At 44.6% G+C, this 22,614-nt stretch overlaps 1 protein-coding gene across 2 annotated transcripts in view; it reads right to left on the bottom strand.

Annotated features, from left to right (window-relative positions):
- The window catches only part of oplah (5-oxoprolinase, ATP-hydrolysing), a 24,446-nt gene extending 6,298 nt beyond the window's left edge, over positions 1 to 18,148 (bottom strand). Inside the window, exons 1-16 of one of the 2 annotated variants that reach the window (XM_023999886.2) lie at positions 17,942 to 18,148; positions 15,729 to 15,984; positions 15,303 to 15,494; positions 13,933 to 14,047; positions 11,338 to 11,461; positions 9,128 to 9,323; positions 8,767 to 8,932; positions 6,019 to 6,157; positions 5,607 to 5,674; positions 4,738 to 5,054; positions 4,316 to 4,428; positions 3,098 to 3,268; positions 2,576 to 2,713; positions 2,310 to 2,448; positions 1,989 to 2,101; positions 1,401 to 1,552 (exon numbers count right to left, since the gene is read on the bottom strand). In XM_023999886.2, the coding sequence (XP_023855654.1) occupies positions 1,401 to 1,552; positions 1,989 to 2,101; positions 2,310 to 2,448; positions 2,576 to 2,713; positions 3,098 to 3,268; positions 4,316 to 4,428; positions 4,738 to 5,054; positions 5,607 to 5,674; positions 6,019 to 6,157; positions 8,767 to 8,932; positions 9,128 to 9,323; positions 11,338 to 11,461; positions 13,933 to 14,047; positions 15,303 to 15,494; positions 15,729 to 15,899 (2,314 nt within the window). In that variant the 5' untranslated portion in view covers positions 15,900 to 15,984; positions 17,942 to 18,148. The remainder of the gene's footprint in view (positions 1 to 1,400; positions 1,553 to 1,988; positions 2,102 to 2,309; positions 2,449 to 2,575; positions 2,714 to 3,097; positions 3,269 to 4,315; positions 4,429 to 4,737; positions 5,055 to 5,606; positions 5,675 to 6,018; positions 6,158 to 8,766; positions 8,933 to 9,127; positions 9,324 to 11,337; positions 11,462 to 13,932; positions 14,048 to 15,302; positions 15,495 to 15,728; positions 15,985 to 17,941) is intronic. The other variant, XM_023999885.2, reaches the window with a different exon arrangement.
- Positions 18,149 to 22,614: the final 4,466 nt, after the last annotated feature.

Genomic DNA, 22,614 nt, shown 5'->3' with positions numbered 1-22,614 from the left:
TATTCCATAGTAACATCTGACAAAAATATCTAAAGACACTGAAGCAGCAAACTTTGTGGAAATTAATATTTGTGTCATTCTCAAAACCTTTGGCCACGACTGTACAAACAATAGTACGCAAGTATAAACACCATGGGACTACGCAGCCGTCATACCGCTCAGGAAGGAGACGCATTCTGTCTCCTAGAGGCTTTGGTGCGAAAAGCGCAAATCAATCCCAGAACAACAGCAAAGGACCTTGTTAAGATGTTGGAGGAAACAGGTACAAAAGTATCTACATCCACAGTAAAACGAGTCCTATATCGACATAACCTTAAAGGCCGCTCAGCAAGGAAGAAGCCACTGCTCCTAAAAAAGGCAGACTACGGTTTGCAACTGCACATGAGGACAAAGACTTTTTGGAGAAATTTCCTCTGGTCTGATGAAACAAAAATAGAACTCTTTGGCCATAATGACCATCGTTATGTTTGGAGGAAAAAGGGGGACGCTTGCAAGCTGAAGAACACCATCCCAACCGTGAAGCACGGGGGTGGCAGCGTCATGTTTTGGGGGTGCTTTGCTGCAGGAGGGACTGGTGCACTTCACAAAATAGATGGCATCATGAGGATGGAAAATTATGTGGATATATTGAAGCAACATCTCAAGACATCAGTCAGGAAGTTAAAGCTTGGTCATAAATGGGTCTTCCAAATGGACAATGACCCCAAACATACTTCCAAAGTTGTGGCAAATGGCTAAGGACAACAAAGTCAAGGTATTGGAGTGGCCATCACAAAGCCCTGACCTCAATCCTATAGAAAATTTGTGGACAGAACTGAAAAAGCGTGTGCGAGCAAGGAGGCCTACAAACTGACTCAGTTACACCAGCTCTGTCAGGAGGAATGGGCCAAAATTCACCCAACTCATTGTGGGAAGCTTGTGGAAGGCTACCCAAAACGTTTGACCCAAGTTAAACAATTTAAAGGCAATGCTACCAAATACTAATTGAATGTATGTAAACTTCTGACCCACTGAGAATGTGATGAAAGAAATAAAAGCTGAAATAAATCATTCTCTCTACTATTATTCTGACATTTCACATTCTTAAAATAAAGTGGTAATCCAAACTGACCTAAAACAGGGAATTTTTACTTGGATTAAATGTCAGGAATTGTGACAAACTGAGTTTAAAATGTATTTGGCTAAGGTGTATAAACTTCCGACTTCAACTGTAAATGGCAATGATTTTCTCCATGATAAGTTTGACACTCCCTATCCCTAATTTTTCTGCATCCTCGACTCACATCCATTTCCCTCTCAGCTATCCACCGGTTATCCTCTGTCCGTTTTCACACTATCCTCCCCACCCTCCTCTTTCCCACCCCCATCCCTCGGTCCCTCCTCCCTGGGTACTAACGGACCTGCGATGCTCATGAAGCGATGGGAGAAGATGGAGAGCTGCACAGTGTTGAGTTCAGTTCCCAGGAGGCAGTGGGGGTCGGAGCCCACGGCGATGCACACATCGCCCCCTTCTGTCAGATGGGCCACACAGCTGGGCTCCACCAGGATGGTGCTGCGAGGAAACAACCCAATGACACTGTCTAAAACAGTACTTACAGAGGACATTACTCTGGTCTATAGCAGTGGTTCTCAGTCCTGGTCCTGGGGACCCAAAGGGGTGAATTTTTTTTGTTTTTGCCCTAGCACTACATACCTGATTCAAATCATCAAAGCCTGATGAAGAGTTGATGATTTGAATCAGGTGTGTAGTGCTCAGGGAAAAAACAAAAATGGTCACCCCTTTAGGTCCCCAGGACCAGGATTGAGAACCACCGGTCTATAGAATGCCAGCATAATCTAACCCAACGGGTGTAATTCAGTGGCTATTTTAGGCTTGAAAACTAATCTGAATTTAGTATTTGCAATGTCATTATTTGTAAATACTCCAAGGTAGCCTTGTCCCTTGTCCCTTCTCGACACTTAAGTGATACAGCATGACAAATACACACCTGTTCTTGTCTATGATGATGGCTGGACCGGGGATATTTTGGTCACATGTCAACTCCTCCCACAGGTAAACACTGGTATCCAGGTAACCGTCCTCAAAGTAACACTTGGTTATCTTAGGGATGGAAAAGAGGATATATTTGTGAGGATCCCTGGATGGAGCCATACATTAAATATACTGTAATACTACTTGTTACTCACATAAAAGGAGACTGTATTCACAGCCCCGTAAACACAGGTGAAAAAAGTGACATTACTTTGAGATTTACAGTAAGGAAACCGTGCTTGTGATGATTTGTGACTCAAAATACTAATCTCTTTACCGTAGTGGCTTTGAGAATTCCAGATCCCATCTTGGTGTTGGTCACAGATTTGATTCCGGACTTCCCAGAGCCCCTGACTCTGATGTCATCCACCATGATTGGCCGGTCTGGGATGGTGAAGCCAAACTCCTGCAGGTAGCTGGGAAGGAGAGAGAGGGATGCAGGGGTACAGAGGGAACATGAGGGCTCCGTGCGATGGTTGTAGACGTAAGATCATTGGTTGTTATCATGAAGGAACATAGTGAGGGGAAGGTTCATGTGCTCACCGCTTAGTGAAGGCACTACGGAAGTCCCCTGACTTACAAGACCGAGCGTTGCCGGGGTAACCTGTGGCTGTCACCATGAGAGCACAGTCTGTTTTCTCGTAACGCAGGTGGAGGAAAACCTCAGTGGTTATCTGAGAGCTGAGAGAAAAAGAGAGACAAGAAAGCATTGGTTCATTCTTAATTATAAACGGGTGGTTTGAGCCCTGAATGCTGATTGGCTGAAAGCTGTGGTATATCAGACTGTATACCACCGTTATGACCCAAAATAACTTTTCACTGTTTTAATTATGTTGGTAACCAGTTTATAAAAGCAATAAGGCATCTCAGGGGTTTGTGGTATATGGCCAATATACCACGGCTAAAGGCTGTATCAAGGCACTCTGCATAGCGTCGTGGAATAAGAACAGCCCTTAACCGTGGTATACTGGCCATATACCACACCTCCTCGGGCCATATTTCTTAATTATAGAACCCATACGATTGAAAAGAGTGTGTGTGTGTGTGAGTGCTCATGTGTCTGACCTGCTGAAGCCGCGGTCTCTCAGGGTCTCTGTACAGCGCTGGGTCAGCTGCTCCACCCTGTGGTCCAGCTCAGAGAAGGAGCGAGGGTTGTACTGCAGAGAGCACGGCTCTTGGACCTCCTCCACCACGTCAGCCAGCGCCAGGCCGTAGGCCGACAACACACCACTGTACCTGGGACCGAGAGAGACAGATGGAGAGATGTACTATTTTATTTTTCAATAAACTTATGTAACACCTAAAGAGAAGAAGGAGGAACATTGATTGAGTTTTATTTAATCTAGTGCTGAGCGATTAACCAATTTATTTATTTTTTGTTATTAAACAACTAACTGACTGACGTCGTTTCAATTACTTGAATTCAACTTAGTTTGGGGTTTTTGTGAGCCCAACATGCCGCTTCTCTAGAGAGAAATCAAATCATTCACAATATATATTTTTTTATGTTTTATTGAAACCGAAGTCGAAAAGTGATGTTTTTTCTTCGAACCGACTTTAAAAAGCACTAATCTCTCAGCACTCATTTCATCTAAGGGTGAGAGAAGGGAAATGTACCTAACGCTAACTTATACACTATAATACACAGCGTCTAGTGAAAGTCTACACACTCCTTGCAGTCTTCACATTTTGCTGACTTATCTAAAAAGGGATTCAATTTTTTATTTTTTTATTCTAGAGAGATATACACAACCTACTCCACATTTACAAAGTGAAAGAAAGTTATAGATAACAAAGAATAAAGAAAAATATGTTTTGATTGTGTAGGTCTTCACAGACCAGAGCTAACACTAGGTGAAAGCACCTTCGGCAGCCCTTACAGCTGTGAATAATTGAATAAGATTCGCTCACACTTGACTTTTCCCCCTACTAGCACTGACTGTTCGCTACTTTATTGAGGAAAATGTACTTATTATGACTGAGGTTGTCCCACCTAGCTGAATGCCCTAAATGTAAGTCTCTCTGGATAAGAGTGTCTGCTAAATGACTAAAATGTAAATGTACAGTAACGGATCAAACTGTCAAATGACATCGCAATAGGAACCAACAACCTCCTAGGCACCTGTTTTCCCTGGCCAAACACAAGCCTGGCATTTTCATGCCAGCCTCTCTCGCTCACCCTCACTTTCTCCTTCTCCACCTGTCCCTCCTTGGAATACACAACCACCTGTGTACTAAACTCACTCCCTACTCAGACATGTGTAGACAGGAAACAGGACTCACTTGTGAATGAAGACGGTCTTCATACCTAAAGCTTGTGCGATGGCACACGCATGTTGCCCACCTGCTCCACCGAAACATGCCAACACATGCTGAGAGGTGTCATGTCCCTTAGCCTACACAGAAAGACAGAGGGCAAGCGACAGGGGGAGAGAGAGCAAGAGAGTCTTTGGAAAAGGCAGCAGAAACTTCTGTTCAACATGGAATGGTGGAATTATCAGCAACATCAGAGCACTGCTGTAGCCTAACAACAAACTCCACTGCTGTAGCCTAACAACAAACTCCACTGCTGTAGTCTAACAACAAACTCCACTGCTCATTTTGAATGTTTAAATGGGACTAATTCAAGTATTTCAACAAATGTCTCTAGTGAAACACCATACTACACAAAACAAACACATCAATATAATCCCTCCCATCAATACCTGTGTCAGTGCTCTGATTGGACGACACATGGCCTCGTTGGCCACTCTGATAAAACCCATAGCAACCTCCTCCATGCTCATCTCTGATTTGCCGCTCATGACCTTGCTGTTGTTTGAATGGGCGCTTCCGTTGGCGCTGCTCTGGGATTGGTTGGTGGAGAGGAAGTGGTTGATCTCGCGGGTGAGCTGTTGGAAGTGCTCCATGGTTTCCTCGCTGGACAGAGGCTCGTCCTCTCCAGGACCAAAGATCCTGGGGAAGAAGGAGGGGAGCAGGCGGCCCAGAGCCAGGTTGGCATCCGTCACAGTCAGAGGACCACCTATGAAGATCATATAGGAATACCTGGACATTACACCAGGCCTTTGACCACACCACAACTCACAGATTGATGTCTTCTCTGTAGTATTACCAAACCATAAGTGTTCAGAATATAGGCAATACTATAAATAGCACACTTCCACATCAGGAGTCATACCATACCAACAGTAGCAGGAGAAAACTAAATGGTGTTGTAGGTTACTACAGTACTTCACTTGAGCTGTATCTAGAGCTGTTACATAATCTCGCATTTCTGTTGGAATTTGGGAGTTATTCCAACTTTTTTAAGCCTTCCCCCTCGGCCACACCATCTTTCTAGAGATGGGGTAGCGGAAAGGGACCAGAGAGGGAAAAGCTTCGGCCATACAGATGTTAAAATGTCTGTACATTTTAATTTAACTGAGTGGAACGGATTAAGGATAGAAATCTGTACCAGGGAGAAAAAGGGTAACAGCTCTATTCAACAGAGAAAAGGAGAGGAAAGAAGAGGAGAATGTGTGTGAGACAGAGAGAGGGACAGAGAGAGGGACGGGGTGGGGGGCAGTATTCCTACCCTTTCTGTAGCAGGCTGGTCCTGGATGGGCACCAGCTGACTCTGGCCCCACAACAAACATCCCTGACCTGGGAACAAAGAGGGGAGATTTATGGGGTCATGACTATAATGTCACATTTCCCTCCCTGTAGACTGACCGGACTAGATTGACTTCCACCACATACACAGTCATTCCCTGTGGAAGTTATACATTGCCATCCAATGTTTGTCTAATGGGTTCATAGGTAGTAACTGTGGGTTAATGATTTAGATATGGCAGAACAGTCTGAGCATAAATTACAAACACGAGAAAATGGATATTATACTTCCCAGACCTCCAAGCAACAGACTGTGTACAGTGAAGTCTATGTAAACATACAGTATGCTGAAAGTCCATATTCATACTATGTGTGAACCTGTTGTCCTGACTGACCTGAAGAAGAGGCGGGAGCCACCGCCTGCTGCTACGGTGTTGATGTCTAGCTGTGGGGCCTGCAGGGTGACGCCGGCCGTGGTGGCCTCAAACACGTGCTCATAGTGACCCGCGTAGCGACTCACATCTGTAGACGTGCCTAAAGGGGGCACAGAGTGGCCCAGAGTAGCTGTTAGGGGCATGAAGTGTAAAAGAGCCAAAGTTTCCCTAAATGATGGAACGCTAGGACTTCATCAGCCCAGTATCAGCAATTAATGTGAGATTTAGTCATCAAGGGCTTCAAAGAAGCCTTTGTCTAACATCCATCAGTACCATTCCTGCTTCCTGCTATGATTGTTTCCTTTTAAACCCTTTAGTTCACACCTCTCTCTCTCTCTCTCAAAGTCAGCAACCCTTTAAGGCGTCCGCATGCTACCCAGCCGAAACAGTTTGGAAGAGTTTGTGTATATATTATGACAACATTTTGTGATGTTTTCGTTCGTTTTGGACATCGGTAAGGGTTTTTTCAGCTATCCAGGCACACAATTTTTTTTCAGGGAGGCAAGCCAAAGTCAGTAGTAATAGAAGAATTTGTATGTTTAAGATAATGACTAAAGTATTCCACCCTGAAACCATATAATTGTATGAAATGTGTTAGAGTCATAATCCAATAATGTGTGTGACTAGACTTTTTAAGACTAGGCCATTGTGTTACTATTTCGCAATATGAGCAGGGTATAGTTGAGACATTCAAGGACAACTGAACTGTCGACTTGTGATAATGGTGAAACTAATAACTGGAAAGAGGCCTTCCCATCCTAGGGAGAAAAACTGTTAGAAACGGCTTGCAGAAGATGATGAAACATGTTGCAGAAGTGTGATAAACAAGGTATGTGAACTGTGGAAAAATACAGCCCACCTAAAGAGAGGTGGAGTTTCTACTGAGGTGAGTTCATTTGTGTGTGTGTGTGTGCTATAAAAAGATTGTGTTCTCATTTTGAAGACAGAGCGCTCTCTGAATAAAGGACTGATCTATCAGATCAGTACTTAGAATATGTGGACACCTACAAATACCTAGGTGTCTGGTTAGACTGTAAACTCTCCTTCCAGTCTCACATCAAACATCTCCAATCCAAAGTCAAATCTAGAATTGGCTTCCTATTCCGCAACAAAGCATCCTTTACTCATGCTGCCAAACATACCCTTGTAAAACTGACCATCCTACCAATCCTCGACTTCGGTGATGTCATTTACAAAATAGCCTCCAAAACCCTACTCAATAAATTGGATGCAGTCTATCACCAGTGCATCCGTTTTGTCACCAAAGCCCCATATACTACCCACCACTGCGGACCTGTACACTCTCGTTGGCTGGCCCTCGCTTCATACTCGTCGCCAAACCCACTGGTTCCAGGTCATCTACAAGACCCTGCTAGGTAAAGCTCCCTTATCTCAGCTCGCTGGTCACCATAGCAGCACCTACCTGTAGCACGCGCCTCCAGCAGGTATATCTCTCTAGTCACCCCCAAAACCAATTTTCCTTTGGACGCCTCTCCTTCCAGTTCTCTGCTGCCAATGACTGGAACGAACTACAAAAATCTCTGAAACTGGAAACACCTATCTCCCTCACTAGCTTTAAGCACCAGCTGTCAGAGCAGCTCATAGATTACTCACCTGTACATAACCCATCTACAATTTAGCCCAAACAACTACCTCTTTACCTACTGTATTTATTTATTAATTTATTTTGCTCCTTTGCACCCCATTATTTCTGTCTCTACTTTGCCACTTTCTTCCACTGCAAAACCAACCATTCCATTGTTTTTTTTTAGTTTTTATTTTACTTGCTGTGTTGTACTCACTTCGCCTCCATGGCCTTTTATATTTTCTATTTATTTATACATATATTTGTTTGCCTTCACCTCCCTTATCTCACCTCACTTGCTCACATTGTATATAGACTTATTTTTTTTTTTTCACTGTATTATTGACTATATGTTTGTTTTACTCCATGTGTAACTATGTGTTGTTGTATGTGTCGAACTGCTTTGCTTTATCTTGGCCAGGTCGCAATTGTAAATGAGAACGTGTTCTCAATTTGCCTACCTGGTTAAATAAAGGTTAAATAAAATAAATAAATAAATAAATCTATTGCAGACTGGGACTTTGTCTAATTCTTCATTAACCAGAGCCTTACAACCTCTGGGAATTGGTCAAAGCTTGAGTGATAGTTGAGTTCAACCATTGAGATAGCAAAATTCTCGTGACAGGTAGTCAAAGTCTATTTGTCGATGATTGGTCAACAGTAGGGATTCTTCAATAAAGTCTTTGTTGTCATTCAACTCATTTTCATGCAAATGTTTTCATTGAGAAATACTGCAACAAACATCTTAGATGTAAAAATGCGCGACTAAGATCCTCGCCAAAAAGGTCAAAATTAATCACAGATTTCGTGAGTCATCTTCGATTAATTCTGACTCTTTGGAGGAAGTATATACTGGCTACGGAGTCTCAAAATGGACAAACAGTAGTATTTGTGCTTTTTTCTCATTTTTCATGCAAAGGTCTTTTAAAGGGATTATGCGAGTACACTCGTTCAGTTCATCTAGACAACTTCAGCTAGCCGCCAACTGAACAGAAGCATGCTGACGCCTTTACCCTCTTCCCCTGTCCTCATGCTATATAGGCTGCATATGGCCCCTCCCCCCCTTTAGCTGTTTCCTTCTTTTCCATTGTGCCCCCCCCACTACATCCTGTGCTCCTCCTCACCCCCCATGTCGAACCCAATGACGGGCTTGTTCTCTGTCTGGCTGTAGGAGGTGATGGCGTAGCCCACCACACCCCCCGCGGGCCCAGACAGCACAGCCCGGGACCCACAGAACTGCTCCATGGGGGTGAGACCTCCATCAGACTGCATGAAGAGAACACTCACACCCTACAGTTGAGAGAGAGAGGCGGAGGGAGTACAGGAGGTTGAGAGAGGCAGTCATTTCAAGGTGTGTAGCTATACAGAATGTGACCAATAAGAGTATGATCTCTCTGCACACCTATGAGTGCTCAGTAAATACAGCTACACAACATTATGTTTACATAATAAAACACATATTTATTTACAAAAACACTGACTAACCTCCAGTCCACCTCTGAAGCCAGAGGTGAAGCCTTTCAAGTACTGGCGGATTTTAGGTGTGAGGTAGGCATCGGCGCATACGGTGTACCCGCGTGGCACTGCCCTCACCATGGGCATGACCTCACTGGACAGGGACACCTGGGTGAAACCCAGCCTGCGCGCCAATGACCCAACAGCCTTCTCATGGGCAGACCACCTGACATACAGAGAGAGAGAGAGAGGAGTTCTCACATCAGATTCATTCCATTATGTTCCTCTCCAACATATAAACTCAGCAAAAAAAGAAACGTCCCCTTTTTCAAGACAATGTCTTTCAAAGATCATTCGTAAAAATCCAAATAACTTCACAGATCTTCATTGTAAAGGGTTTAAACACTGTTTCCCATGCTTGTTCAATAAACTATAAACAATAAATGAACATGCACCTGTGGAATGGTCGTTAAGACACTAACAGCTTACAGGCGGTAGGCAATTAAGGTCACAGTTATGAAAACTTAGGACACTAAAAGAGGCCTTTCTACTGACTCTGAAAAACACCAAAAGAAAGATGCCTAGGGTCCCTGCTCATCTGCGTGAATGTGCCTTAGGCATGCTGCAAGGAGGCATGAGGACTGCAGATGTGGCCAGGGAAATAAATTGCAATGTCCGTACTGTGAGACGCCTAAGACAGCGCTACAGGGAGACAGGACAGACAGCTGATCGTCCTCGCAGTGGCAGACCATGTGTAAAAACACCTGCACAGTATCGGTACATCCAAACATCACATCTGTGGGACAGGTACAGGACAGCAACAACAACTGCCCGAGTTACACCAGGAACGCACAATCCCTCCATCAGTGCTCAGACTGTCCGCAATAGGCTGAGAGAGGCTGGACTAAGGGCTTGTAGGCCTGTTGTAAGGCAGGTCCCCACCAGACATCACCGGCAACAACGTCGCCTATGGGCACAAACCCACCGTTGCTGGACTGGCAAAAAGTGCTCTTCACTGACGAGTCGCGGTTTTGTCTCACCAGGGGTGATGGTCGGATTTGCGTTTATCGTCGAAGGAATGAGCGTTACATCGAGGCCTGTACTCTGGAACGGGATCAATTTGGAGGTGGAGGGTCCGTCATGGTCTGGGGCGGTGTGTCACAGCATCATCGGACTGAGCTTGTTGTCATTGCAGGCGATCTCAACGCTGTGCGATACAGGGAAGACATCCTCCTCTCTCATGTGGTACCCTTCCTGCAGGCTCATCCTGACATGACCCTCCAGCATGACAATGCCACCAGCCATACTGCTCGTTCTGTGTGTGACATGCAAGACAGGAATGTCAGTGTTCTGCCATGGCCAGCGAAGAGCCCGGATCTCAATCCCATTGAGCACGTCTGGGACCTGTTGGATCGGAGGGTGAGGGCTAGGGCCATTCCCCCCCAGAAATGTCCGGGAACATGCAGGTGCCTTGGTGGAAGAGTGGGGTAACATCTCACAGCAAGAACTGGCAAATCTGGTGAAGTCCATAAGGAGGAGATGCACTGCAGTACTAAATACTGACTGTTACTTTTGATTTTGACCCCCCCTTTGTTCAGGGACACATTATTCCATTTCTGTTAGTCACATTTCTGTGGAACTTGTTCAGTTTATGTCTCAGTTGTTGAATCTTATGTTCATACAAACATTTACACATGTTAAGTTTGCTGAAAATAAACGCAGTTGACAGTGAGAGGACGTTTCTGAGTTTAGTACTGTGAGGCAAACTGCAAAGTTAACTCATTAACTCGTACAGTGTTTTCTTGAAAAGTCTTTCAGTGCTCTCCCTCCTGTTGAAAGGTTGTGTGCTATGTGGTTATCAGACCTGGCATTAAGCCGGACAGTTCTGAAGGTGCCTTTACAATGTACTTACATCCAGCGACTTTAAATTACTTTACAGTTTGAAACGGAGTAGAAAGAACCCTGTAAGTCAATAAACGAGAACTCCCAGAGTGGATATAACAACGGAGAGAAACTCAACTTTCTAGATGGCAGGAGAAAAAGCACAGTGAAGGAGAAGAGGCCCAGTCTTCCTCTACCCTTCTCAGACTGACTGTTCATAACCTTCCACATCTACCACAGGGATCCCACACCAAGAAAAACAGGTCATCTGACACCAGGCACTATACACACACAACGACAATCTTTAAAGATAGTAAACTGGGAGAAACTCTTGCTGTCTGGGTTGGCAGTATACTGACGTGTAGGAGTGTAGCAGCAGAACAGCCAGGCTGTGGATCCCCCGGGACAGGACTCCTCTCAGATCGTCCTCCACACGCTGCATGTCCAGCTCACGCCACACCTCCAGGGAGTCCCCTGTACTGCCTGGAGGACAGAGACACAGGGCAGAGGTAAGGGACAGGTGTGTGTGTGGATACAAATTATTAACCAAAGCAGTTACCACTCAAACCTGTCATAAACTTGACAAACAGGAGGTAATAGTCCTGTGGGGATTTTGCATCTGAAAACTGTATATGTTGAAAAAGCTCTCCTTGTCAGTCATTGCCTGTGCCCCAGTAGGAGCAGGAAACATATCCATATAATTTCCATATCTAACAGGATATGGTCAAGAATACTGCACTCTCTGTGTATAAATGTGTAATAATTCGTTTATTGTAAAATGGGTATTGTAATAGATTAAATGGTAAAAGACCCAATGCAGCCATTTTTATCTCAATATCAAATCATTTCTGGGTAATAATGAAGTACCTTACTGTGACTTTGTTTATTTCTGACCATTTTAATATAAAACAAATAGCTTATTAGCATAGAACAATTTCTCAAGAAAGAATTTTACTAGGACTATCTGAGAGTGGTTTGAGTGGGGAGGGAAAAACTGAAAATGTGCTGTTATTGGCAGAGAGGTGATGTCACCAGGCAGGCCACAATTCCATCCCACCCAAACATTTCACGCGGTCTTTTCAAACAGCTCTTACACTAAATCTTCCTTTTCACAGTATTATTCTAATAGTGTGGAAATACACGTACAGTGCAATGGGAAAGTATTCAGACCCCTTGACGTTTTCCACATTTTGTTACATTACAGCCTTATTCTAAAACGGTTAAATAATTTGTTGGTTTTTCTCCACACAATATCCCATAATGACAAAGGAAAATCAAGTTCACAATTTTTAGCTAATTTATAAAAAATTCAAAACGGAAAATATCACATTTACATACAGTACCAGTCAAAAGTTGACTGGTACTGCTCATTCAAGGGTTTATCTTATTTGTACTATTTTCTACATGTGTTATTTCATAGTTTTGATGTCTTCACTATTATTTCTACAATGTAGAAAATAGTAAAAATAAAGAAAACCCCTGAATGAGCAGGTGTCCAAATTTTTGACTGGTACTGTAAGTATTCAGACCCTTTATTCAGTACTTTGTTGAAGCAACTTTAGCAGCGATTACAGCCTCACGTCTTCTTGGGTATAACGCTACAAGCTTGGCACACCTGTATTTGGGGAGTTTCTCCCATTCTTCTCTGCAGATCCTCTCAAGCTCTTCTAGGTTAGATGGGGAGCGTTGCTGCACAGCTATTTTCAGGTCTCTCCAGAGATGTTCGATCGGGTTCTAGTCCGGGCTCTGGTCGGGCCACTCAAGGACATTCAGAGACTTGTCCTGCGTTGTCTTGGCTGAGTGCTTAGGGTCATTGTCCTGTTGGAAGGTGAACATTTGCCCCAGTCTGAGGTCCTGAGTGCTCTGGAGCAGGTTTTCATCAAGGAGCTCTCTGTACTTTGCTCCGTTCATTTTCCCCCTCGATCCTGACTAGTCTTCCAGTCCCTGCTGCTGAAAAACATCCCCACAGCATGATGCTGCCACCACGCCTCACTGTAGGGATGATATTGACCAGGTGATGAGCATTCAGGCCAAAGAGTTCAATCTTGGTTTAATCTGACCAGCGAATCTTGTTTCTCATGGTCTAAGAGTCTTTTAGGTGCCTTTTGGCAAACTCCAAACGGGTGGTCATGTGCCTATTACTGAGGAGTGGCTTCCGCCTGGCCACTCTACCATAAAGGCCTGATTGGTGGAGTGCTGCAGAGATGGTTGTCCTTCTGGAAGGTTCTGCCATCTCCACAGAGGAACTCTGGAGCTTTGTCAAAGTGACTATTGGGTTCTTGGTCACCTCCCTGACCAAGGACCTTCTCCGCCGATTGCGCAGTTTGGCCGGGCGGCCAGCACTAGGAAGAGTCTTGGTGGTTCCAAACTTCTTCCATTTAAGAATGATGGAGGCCACTGTTTTCTTGGGGACCTTCAATGCTGCAGACATTTTTTGGTCCCCTTCCCCAGATCTGTGCCTTGACACAATCCTGTCTCGGAGCTCTACTTACAATTCCTTCGACCTCATGGCTTGGATTTTGCTCTGACATGCACTGTCAACTGTGGGACCTTAGACTGGTTTGTGCCTCGTCCAATCAATTGAATTTACAACAGGTGGACTCCAACCACGTTTTAGAAACATCTCAAGGATAATCAATGGAAACAGGATACACCTGAGCTCAATTTCAAGTCTCATAGCCAAGGGTCTGAATAATTATGAAAATAACGTATGTTTTGTATTTTTTTATACATTTGCAAAAAATTCTAAAAACCTGTTTTCACTTTGTCATTATGGGGTATTGTGTGTATATTGAGGGGGAAATATTATTTAATCAACTTTAGAACAGGGCAGTAATGTAACAAAATGTGGAAAAAGTCAAGGGATCTGAATCCTTTCTGAATGCACTGTATAGCAGAGTTTGTGTAGCTGAAGGCCTGCATGTTATTGAGTTACTCCTGTGTAGTGCTGTTACCTGTGACAATACGCTTGGGTTCTTTCCTGGGTAGCTGGCAGCCATCTTGTCTAAGGACAACTCTCTCATCAACCTCAATGACCTCTTCATACAGCACGTCTGGAACAGCCACCTCCTGTCACACACACACACACCACACACACACACACAGTTAAGATACTTCAACTTGCAAATAATCTACAAGACTCCCAACTTTATAATTTTAATAAAACAACTCAGTATCCATGATGGTAGTTGATATTGGGTAAGAGCTGGCTGTCCTAGCTGGCCTGGAACAGGAAAAGTTGGGAAATGGTATTAGTCATCACTTACATATAAATCTTAGGACCTCCAACTAAAAATTATCAGAGAGCAGGGTCTGGTGCCAAAGGTGCAGCAGACAGCACAAAGCTGTTGCAATATCATTGGATATATGCTAGGTCAGTATGTCACCACAGTGACCTTTACGACAGTCAAAGTTCACTCGGACCAACAGTAGAACACAGGTCTGGGGACAAACTCCAAGACCAACCCCCATGAGTATATAGCCTACCCTCCCATTAACTGCCCATGGAACAGTTTTTCTGAGACAGCTGCATGTTCCGTGTCTGCACTGAGTGTTTGTTAATGCACATGCATCAATGTGTGTTTTTCATTCTATGCTGCCACACATCTTCCAGTAAGTACACGGTGTATTCATTCAGTCCCTGTTGCATCCCTTCCAACCACTTAGCGCTCCCTGACAGGCCCACCTGTCCCTGGTAACAGAATGTAGATCTGTACTGTGAGCCCAGCAGGAGATGGGAGGGTGCAGCTGTAGTTCCAACAGGTCTCACACAGACCTACTGAGGAGCAGTGGTACACTCCAGATGTGCACCCTTACACTCCCATTACAACACAACTAAACACGTATACACAGTAGAACAATGTCAAAGTATTATTTGAAGAAACAGAGACAATTGTGAGCTCTGCCTCTCAAACCCTTGATGCAATAAATTGGGGACTTTATCTGAAGCAGTATTAGATCCTAATTTAAAGTATCACTTACTAACTTTGTTGGCTTAGTATAAACTTGTCGTGAAAGAGTCTACCTAAACATTACTGAATCATTTGAAACGCTTCAATGATAAGTGTACATTATTCCATTACCAAGCAACATAGTGGAAAAGTGCCGACTGCCACTTGTGTATAGTATAATCAGTGCTCAGTTAACCGTACCATTAGCACGGCCGGTGTGGTATTGTTCAAGTGAGCTATAATTCATTCATCAATACATTAGTGTCAGTCTCCGACAAGGCAGGACGTGACCCCCACCTCACCACCCCAAACAATGGAAAACTCTATTGTGCTGTAGCATCAACTCTGTCTCCATTCCATAGAGAAGCACTAACCAAATCGAAGAGCTTTGGCCGGGCTTGGGTGCCAATATGCAGCAGATCCTTGAACCCCTTTGTGACCAGGAGGGCAGTCCGCTCTCCTTGCCTCTCTAGCAGGGCATTGGTCGCCACTGTGGTGCCCATCCTGATCCAGCCAATCAGGGATGTCTCCACAGGCTGTTCCCTGGGAAAGGCCTGCCCAGTCTCCTGTGAACATAGCAGGATGTAGCGGGGGGGTTAGAGAGGATCACACATTAAGCACTGGTTAACCTCTGGTCTGCTGACGTCATGTCTGATCTCAGCTTGTCACAAGAGATCAGAGCTTTAACTAAAACTACTCTTCCTGCTCTCTTCATTTCTCCATAAACTACCTCTCTTTCTCATCTGTCTATTCCTTCGTCCTTTAATTCCTCTCCCCGTCTCTCCAGAGTGCCATCTCACCTCCTCCAGAACCCTGCGGATCCCCTCAGTTGGAGCGTCTTTGTAGTTCTGGGGGTCGTGGGACAGCAGTTTCAGGACCCTCTCCCGGCCGTCAGGTAATCGGGCAAAGACGTCGGTGAAAGTTCCACCGCGGTCGATAGCAAAATCAAACTTCCCTTCAGTCTCTGTCATCCTGAAGAAATGAAGGATGGACAGAGAACTGCTGCTCCTGAAATCCTGGACAAAACTACTCACTCAAGATGCAGTAATCTGGTTTCTGGAGAGATAGAGATATTTACATTACCAGTCAAAAGTTTGGACACACCTACACATTCAATTTTTTTTCGAACTATTTTCTACCTTGTAGAATAATAGTGAAGACATCAACACTATGTGATAACACATGTGAAATCATGTTGTTAAAAAAAAGTGTTAAATCAAAATCTATTTTATATGTTAGATTCTTCAAAGGAGCCACCCTTTGCCTTGATGACAGCTTTTCACACTCTTGGCATTCTCTCAACCAGCTTCATAAGGTAGTCACCTGGAATTAATTTCAGTTAACAGGTGTGCCTTGATAAAAGTTAATTTGTGGAATTTATTTCCTTATTCATGCGTTTGAGCCAATCAGTTGTGTCGTGACAAGGTAGGGGAGGTATAAAGAAGATAGCCCTATTTGGTAAAAGACCACGTCCATATCATGGCAAGAACAGCTCAAATAAGCAAAGCGAAACGACAGTTCATCCTTTCTTTAAGACATGAAGGTCAGTCAATGCGGAACATTTCAAGAACTTTGAAAGTTTCATAAAGTGCAGTCGCAAAAACCATCAAGCGCTATGATGAAACTGGCTCTCATGAGGACTGCCACAGGAAAGGAAGACAGAGTTACCTCTGCTGCAGAGGATAAGTTCATTAGAGTTAACTGCACCTCAGATTACAGCCCAAATAAATGCTTCACAGAGTTCAAGTAAGACACATCTCAACATCAACTGTTCAGAGGAGACTGTGTGAATCAGACCTTAATGGCTGAATTGCTGCAAAGAAACCACTACTAATGGACACCAATAAGAAGAAGAGACTTGCTTGGGCCAAGAAATACGAGCAATGGACATTAGACCAGCTGAAATCTATCCTTTGGTCTGATGAGTCCAAATTTTTGATTTTTGGTTCCAACCGCCGTGTCTTTGTGAGACAGAGTAGGTGAACGGATGATTTCTGCATGTGTGGTTCCCACTGTGAAGCATGGAGGAAGAGGTGTGATGGTGCTTTGTTGGTGACACTGTCTGTGATTTATTTAGAATTTATGGCACACTTAACCAGAATGGCTACCACAGCATTCTGCAGTGATACGCCATCCCATCTGGTTTGCGCTTCGTTTTCAACAGGACAATGACCCAAAACACTCCTCCAGGCTGTGTATGGGCTATTTGACCAAGAAGGAGAGTGATGGAGTGCTGCATCAGATGACCTGGCCTCAACCCAATTGAGATGGTTTGGGATGAGTGGAACCACAGAGTGAAGGAAAAGCAACCAACAAGTGCTCAGCATATGTGGGAACTCCTTCAAGACTGTTGGAAAAGCATTCCAGGTGAAGCTGGTTGAGAGAATGCCAAGAGTGTGCAAAGCTGTTATCAAGGCAAAGGGTGGCTACTTTGAAGAACCTAAAATATATTTTGATTTGTTTAACACTTTTTTGGTTACTACATGATTCCATGTGTTATTTCATGGTTTGATGTCTTCAGTGGTTCCACTACTGCATCTGCCACAGCAAATATATACCATATGCTACCAGAAGATTTGAAGACATAAGTGCACTCAATAGTGGTTTTGCACATATTACTATATTATAGCCCCTTATGTAAACACATAGTAGACTAGACTACGCCGAGGAAACGCTAACTGGAGAACAGTCTGGTGAGGGCGGATGCAGTTTGTATCGCAGGCATGCAGTCTTTATCAATCGGCAATATTGTGCACAGTTCTATTCATACAGCAAACTGTCATGAGCAATACATTCGACTAAATCAATGAGGCAATTACTATATTATTATCCTAATTGCTTTGGTCATAAATGACGGATTGCTCCATTTATGTAGGTCGTTCATAAGTCACTGAACCACGAGCGACCACTTTGTACTGCCGGTGTAGTGGTAGGTTGGCATGGCTTTAATACATTTTTCTCGGTCAGTTTTCAAAAGTTGAGTGGGTAATTTTCTGATCTTTAGGCTACTTACGAGTCTTCTTGCTCTGGGTGTATCACTGATGATCCGATGTGTCGCAAATCCTTGCCAGTCGTCTATCGTCCTTTGCCGTTCTCCTTCCTCACTCTCACTCTTGTCTCAATGCTGGATATCTCTGCTCTGGTTGCCAAAGTCAATACGGTTTCTAATTTACTATAGACTACACTCCACCCCCTTGCCTTCGTGCTCTTCTTCTTCGACACGGCGGTCCGCAAACAAACGTTTAGGCTACGTGCATGACGCCACCTACTGTGCTGGAATGTACGATCAATTATGATATGCCCAATTCTGTACTACCATTAAAATACCCCATTAAACTTGTTATATTTCATGCTGAAAGATTCCACCCTTCAGATTATTCAGCATGTCAACAACCATTTCTACTGTAACATATCTTACCCCCAGTCTCCACAATAACCTTCAACCTGTTATTTTTTATCTTCCCACGACCTGAGTCGTATTGATAGCCTTACCAATAAAACCTATGAAGTCAACTTTATTCATTATCAAAGTGTCCTTTGACACCGCACGGTCATGGGCGCAAGATTTCTGAACAGGCCTCGGAACCATGCCAGGACCAGCAAGAACACCAGCCCCGACATTAGGTTCACTTAGTTGAGGAGCAGCCGTGGAAGCTCCTTCATTCCACACTGTACTTCCACCAATCTGTCTTACAGCCTATGGATACGACCAATTTTATATCTATGCATACGACTAATTTTATATCTCTGAACCTCTCTAGCCGCTCTCTGCACCTGGCATCCACCAAATACCGCACCGTTACTGTCACGCCCTGACCTTAGAGAGCCGTTTTATTTCTCTATTTGGTGAGGTCAGGGTGTGATGTGGGGTGGACATTCTATGTTTTGTATTTCTTTGTGTTTGGCCGAGTGTGGTTCCCAATCAGAGGCAGCTGTCTATCGTTGTCTCTGATTGGGAATCATACTTAGGTAGCCTTTTTTCCCACCTATGTTGTGGGATCTTGTTTTTGTACAGCTCTTGTAGCTTACGGAACGGTACGTTCGTTTTGGTTTCACGTTGTTATTTTGTTGCTGGTTCTCATTTAAATAAATATGATGACCACAAATTACGCTGCGCTTTGGTCTCCTACAAACAACGCTCGTTACAGTTCCCCCCCACAATTACAACACTTAACCTTTTTATTTCACCTTTATTTAACCAGGTAGGCTTTTTTGGCCTACTTCTAAATTTCACCGTGGCCGCCATGGCATTAATCAACAACAAAAACGATTTCACTGTGACCTGCTGTTGCTGACTATCCGGCAGTGAGCAGGCTGTTACTGAGTGAGTGGGGTGGAGGCCCGGAGGAGCGTGTGTGTGTGTTGAGAGAGCGCTGCACATAGATTGTAGGCGCTACAACACTGCAACTGCCTCTGCAATACAATGCTGCAAGGCAAACGCAGCGTTTCATTGGAAATGAATGTAATTCTGGTGTCCCAAAATGCAATGATGCTGTCCTGTTCCTTACACTTCGAACACACCCACTGCGTCATTGCATCAATGCTGCATAACATTTTGTGCAGCTATGCAACTATACTGATGCACGTACCTTTTGCAGATGGTCGCATGCGGTTGGACACATGGAGGAGAGAATAATTTTCGCAGTATCTTCAAAACCGTGTCTTTTTGACACAACTGCTGACAGCTACAGGGACATAAACACAAAAAATGCTGCTTGGAGACAAGTGTCCACGATAGTAGGATTACCAGGTCAGTTTAGTAGTGAGCTTGTGCTAGATGTGGCTAGTTAGCGTTAGCTAGCTAGCTAACCTAGCTTGCTAACCTAGCCAATGAGGTGTGTGTGAAAGAAATAGTAATATACATTATGCTAGTTACTACCCCTGATAACTTGCCCAAATAATCATGTTTGAAAGATTGTGAATGTCAGATAAATAGTAATAGAAATGGTAGATAGTACTGTACCCCTGATCATTTGTTCAGATATCCTTGCTTGTCCATGATAGCTTTCTAAAAACTATAGTTGTGCTAGATAATGGTTTGGCTTATCATGTTCATGTCTATGTAGAAGAAGACTGTAGGAGGAAGTGGAGAGGACTCGGGGACAGGTATCAGAGAGAGAGAAGGGCAGAGAAAGAGAAGAAGAGGTCTGGGTCAGCAGCTTCAGGCCAGCAGCCTTGGCGCTTCTGCCACATTCTTTCTTTTCTGGATCAATTTATTGTGCCTAGGGCAACGAGTGGCAATTTTACAGCCAGACCCTTTACGTCATCCACAAGTGTGGGCGCCACCGGTGCATCAAGACCCTCTACGTCATTTACAAGTGAGACCCACGCCTCTACCGGTGCAGCGAGACCCTCTACAACGTCTACATCATCCACAAGTATGACCACCACCGGTGCAGCCAGACCCTCTACATCATCCACAAGTATGACCACCACCGGTGCAGAGCCAAGACCCCTACATCATCCACAAGTATGACCACCACCGGTGCAGCCAGACCCTCTACATCATCCAACAGTATGACCACCACCGGTGCAGCCAGACCCTCTACATCATCCACAAGTATGACCCACACCGGTGCAGCCAGACCTCTACATCATCCACAAGTATGACCACCACGGTGCAGCCAGACCTCTACATCATCCACAAGTATGACCACCACCGGTGCAGCCAGACCCTCTACATCATCCACAAGTATGACCACCACCGGTGCAGCCAGACCCTCTACATCATCCACAAGTATGACCACCACCGGTGCAGCCAGACCCTCTACATCATCCACAAGTATGACCACACCGGTGCAGCCAGACCCTCTACATCATCCACAGTATGACCACCACGGTGCAGCCAGACCTCCTACATTATCCACAAAGTATGACCACCCACGGCAGCCAGACCCTCTACATCATCCACAAGTATGACCACCACCGGTGCAGCCAGACCCTCTACATTATCCACAAGTATGACCACCACCGGTGCAGCCAGACCCTCTACATCATCCACAAGTATGACCACCACCGGTGCAGCCAGACCCTCTACATCATCCACAAGTATGACCACACCACGGTGCAGCCAGACCCTCTACATCATCCACAAGTATGACCACCACCGTGCAGCCAGAACCTCATACATCATCCACAAGTATGACCACCACCGGTGCAGCCAGACCCTCTACATCATCCACAAGTATGACCACCACCGGTGCAGCCATGGAAGATGATGAAATGGAGGAAGCACCTCTGGATCTAGGACCACCTGAGATTATTATAACCCTCACGGAAGTGACCACTGAGGACCTCGTTGAATAGGATGTGGCCGTGGAGACAAACGAGGAGAGAAACGAGGCCGTCGAGGGGGATGCAGCCCAACCTGATACTCACAGGAAGGAGGACGAAGATACCCTCTTTGCCATGAGTCTGGTGCCAACCCTGAGGAGGCTGCCTCAGCAAAGAACAGGTTAAAATTCATCAGCTGCTTTTCGATGCCGAGTTCAATGGTACGTTTTTTTCGCCACAACACAAGTAGTGTTAAGTATTGCGACAGTGAAGTAGATCATTTTTACAGTATACTCATGTAGGCTAATTGGTATTTCAGATCAAAGGATTAATATGAGGCACATGTATAGCTGTTGTTTCTGGGTTAGAAAATATTTTAAAACAGTTTGCTGTCTAAATATTTGCCTGTCATATTCATCTTTTGATCTGAAATACAAATTCCATGAGTAAACAGCAAGAATGACCAACTTTACCACACTGTTCCAATATTTATGCCACTAACTACACTATACAAGCAGTATTTAGTTAACATAAATCTCACCTTTTATGGTGTTATATTACGTGACGCTTGTATGTGTTGTTTTTCTCTTCCCTTCCAGAGATGGAGTCAATTTAGCCGAGCAGCTCACAGGAAGGACAGGAAGAGGAGACTTGTCTGGTTGTCCTCCAATGGGTTTTGAGTGGGAGGTGAGGAGAGAGGACGCGAGGAATCAAGGAAATGCAACTGAGATTTTCCAACTGACCTTAATTCCGCTTACTATTACATTTACATTTTAGTCATTTAGCAGACGCTCTTATCCAGAGCGACTTACAGTAGAGTGCATACATTTTATTACATTTTTACATACTGAGACAAGGATATCCCTACCGGCCAAGAGCAGACGCTCTTATCCAGAGCGACTTACAGTAGAGTGCATACATTATTATTACATTTTTTACATACTGAGACAAGGATATCCCTACCGGCCAAACCCTCCCTACCGGCCAAACACTCCCTAACCCGGACGACGCTATGCCAATTGTGCGTCGCCCCACGGATCTCCCGGTTGCGGCCGGCTGCGACAGAGCCTGGGCGCGAACCCAGCCCAGCCTGGGCGCGAACCCAGAGACTCTGGTGGCGCAGCTAGCACTGCGATGCAGTGCCCTACACCACTGCGCCACCCGGGAGACGGGTACTATGTCCTTGTTAGTAGTTTCTCAATACTTAGGATAGCATTCATTATTAGTTGAACAAAGATTGCATGAAAATTGACTGAATTGAAACTGACACACTGGCGAATTCAGATGCTCTTGTTGTTATTTTACAAGACTAAAGGTGAAATGTGTTTACTTGTATTGTGGCTACACATCCACTCTCCTCCACTCCTCTCTGTCCCTCAGATCTCCAGTGCCCTGCCCTCTCTCTCTTTATGG

Source organism: Salvelinus sp. IW2-2015, linkage group LG14 (assembly GCF_002910315.2).
Source record: "Salvelinus sp. IW2-2015 linkage group LG14, ASM291031v2, whole genome shotgun sequence".
Taxonomy (NCBI): domain Eukaryota; kingdom Metazoa; phylum Chordata; class Actinopteri; order Salmoniformes; family Salmonidae; genus Salvelinus; species Salvelinus sp. IW2-2015.
This window is presented reverse-complemented; position numbering and strand designations above follow the sequence as displayed.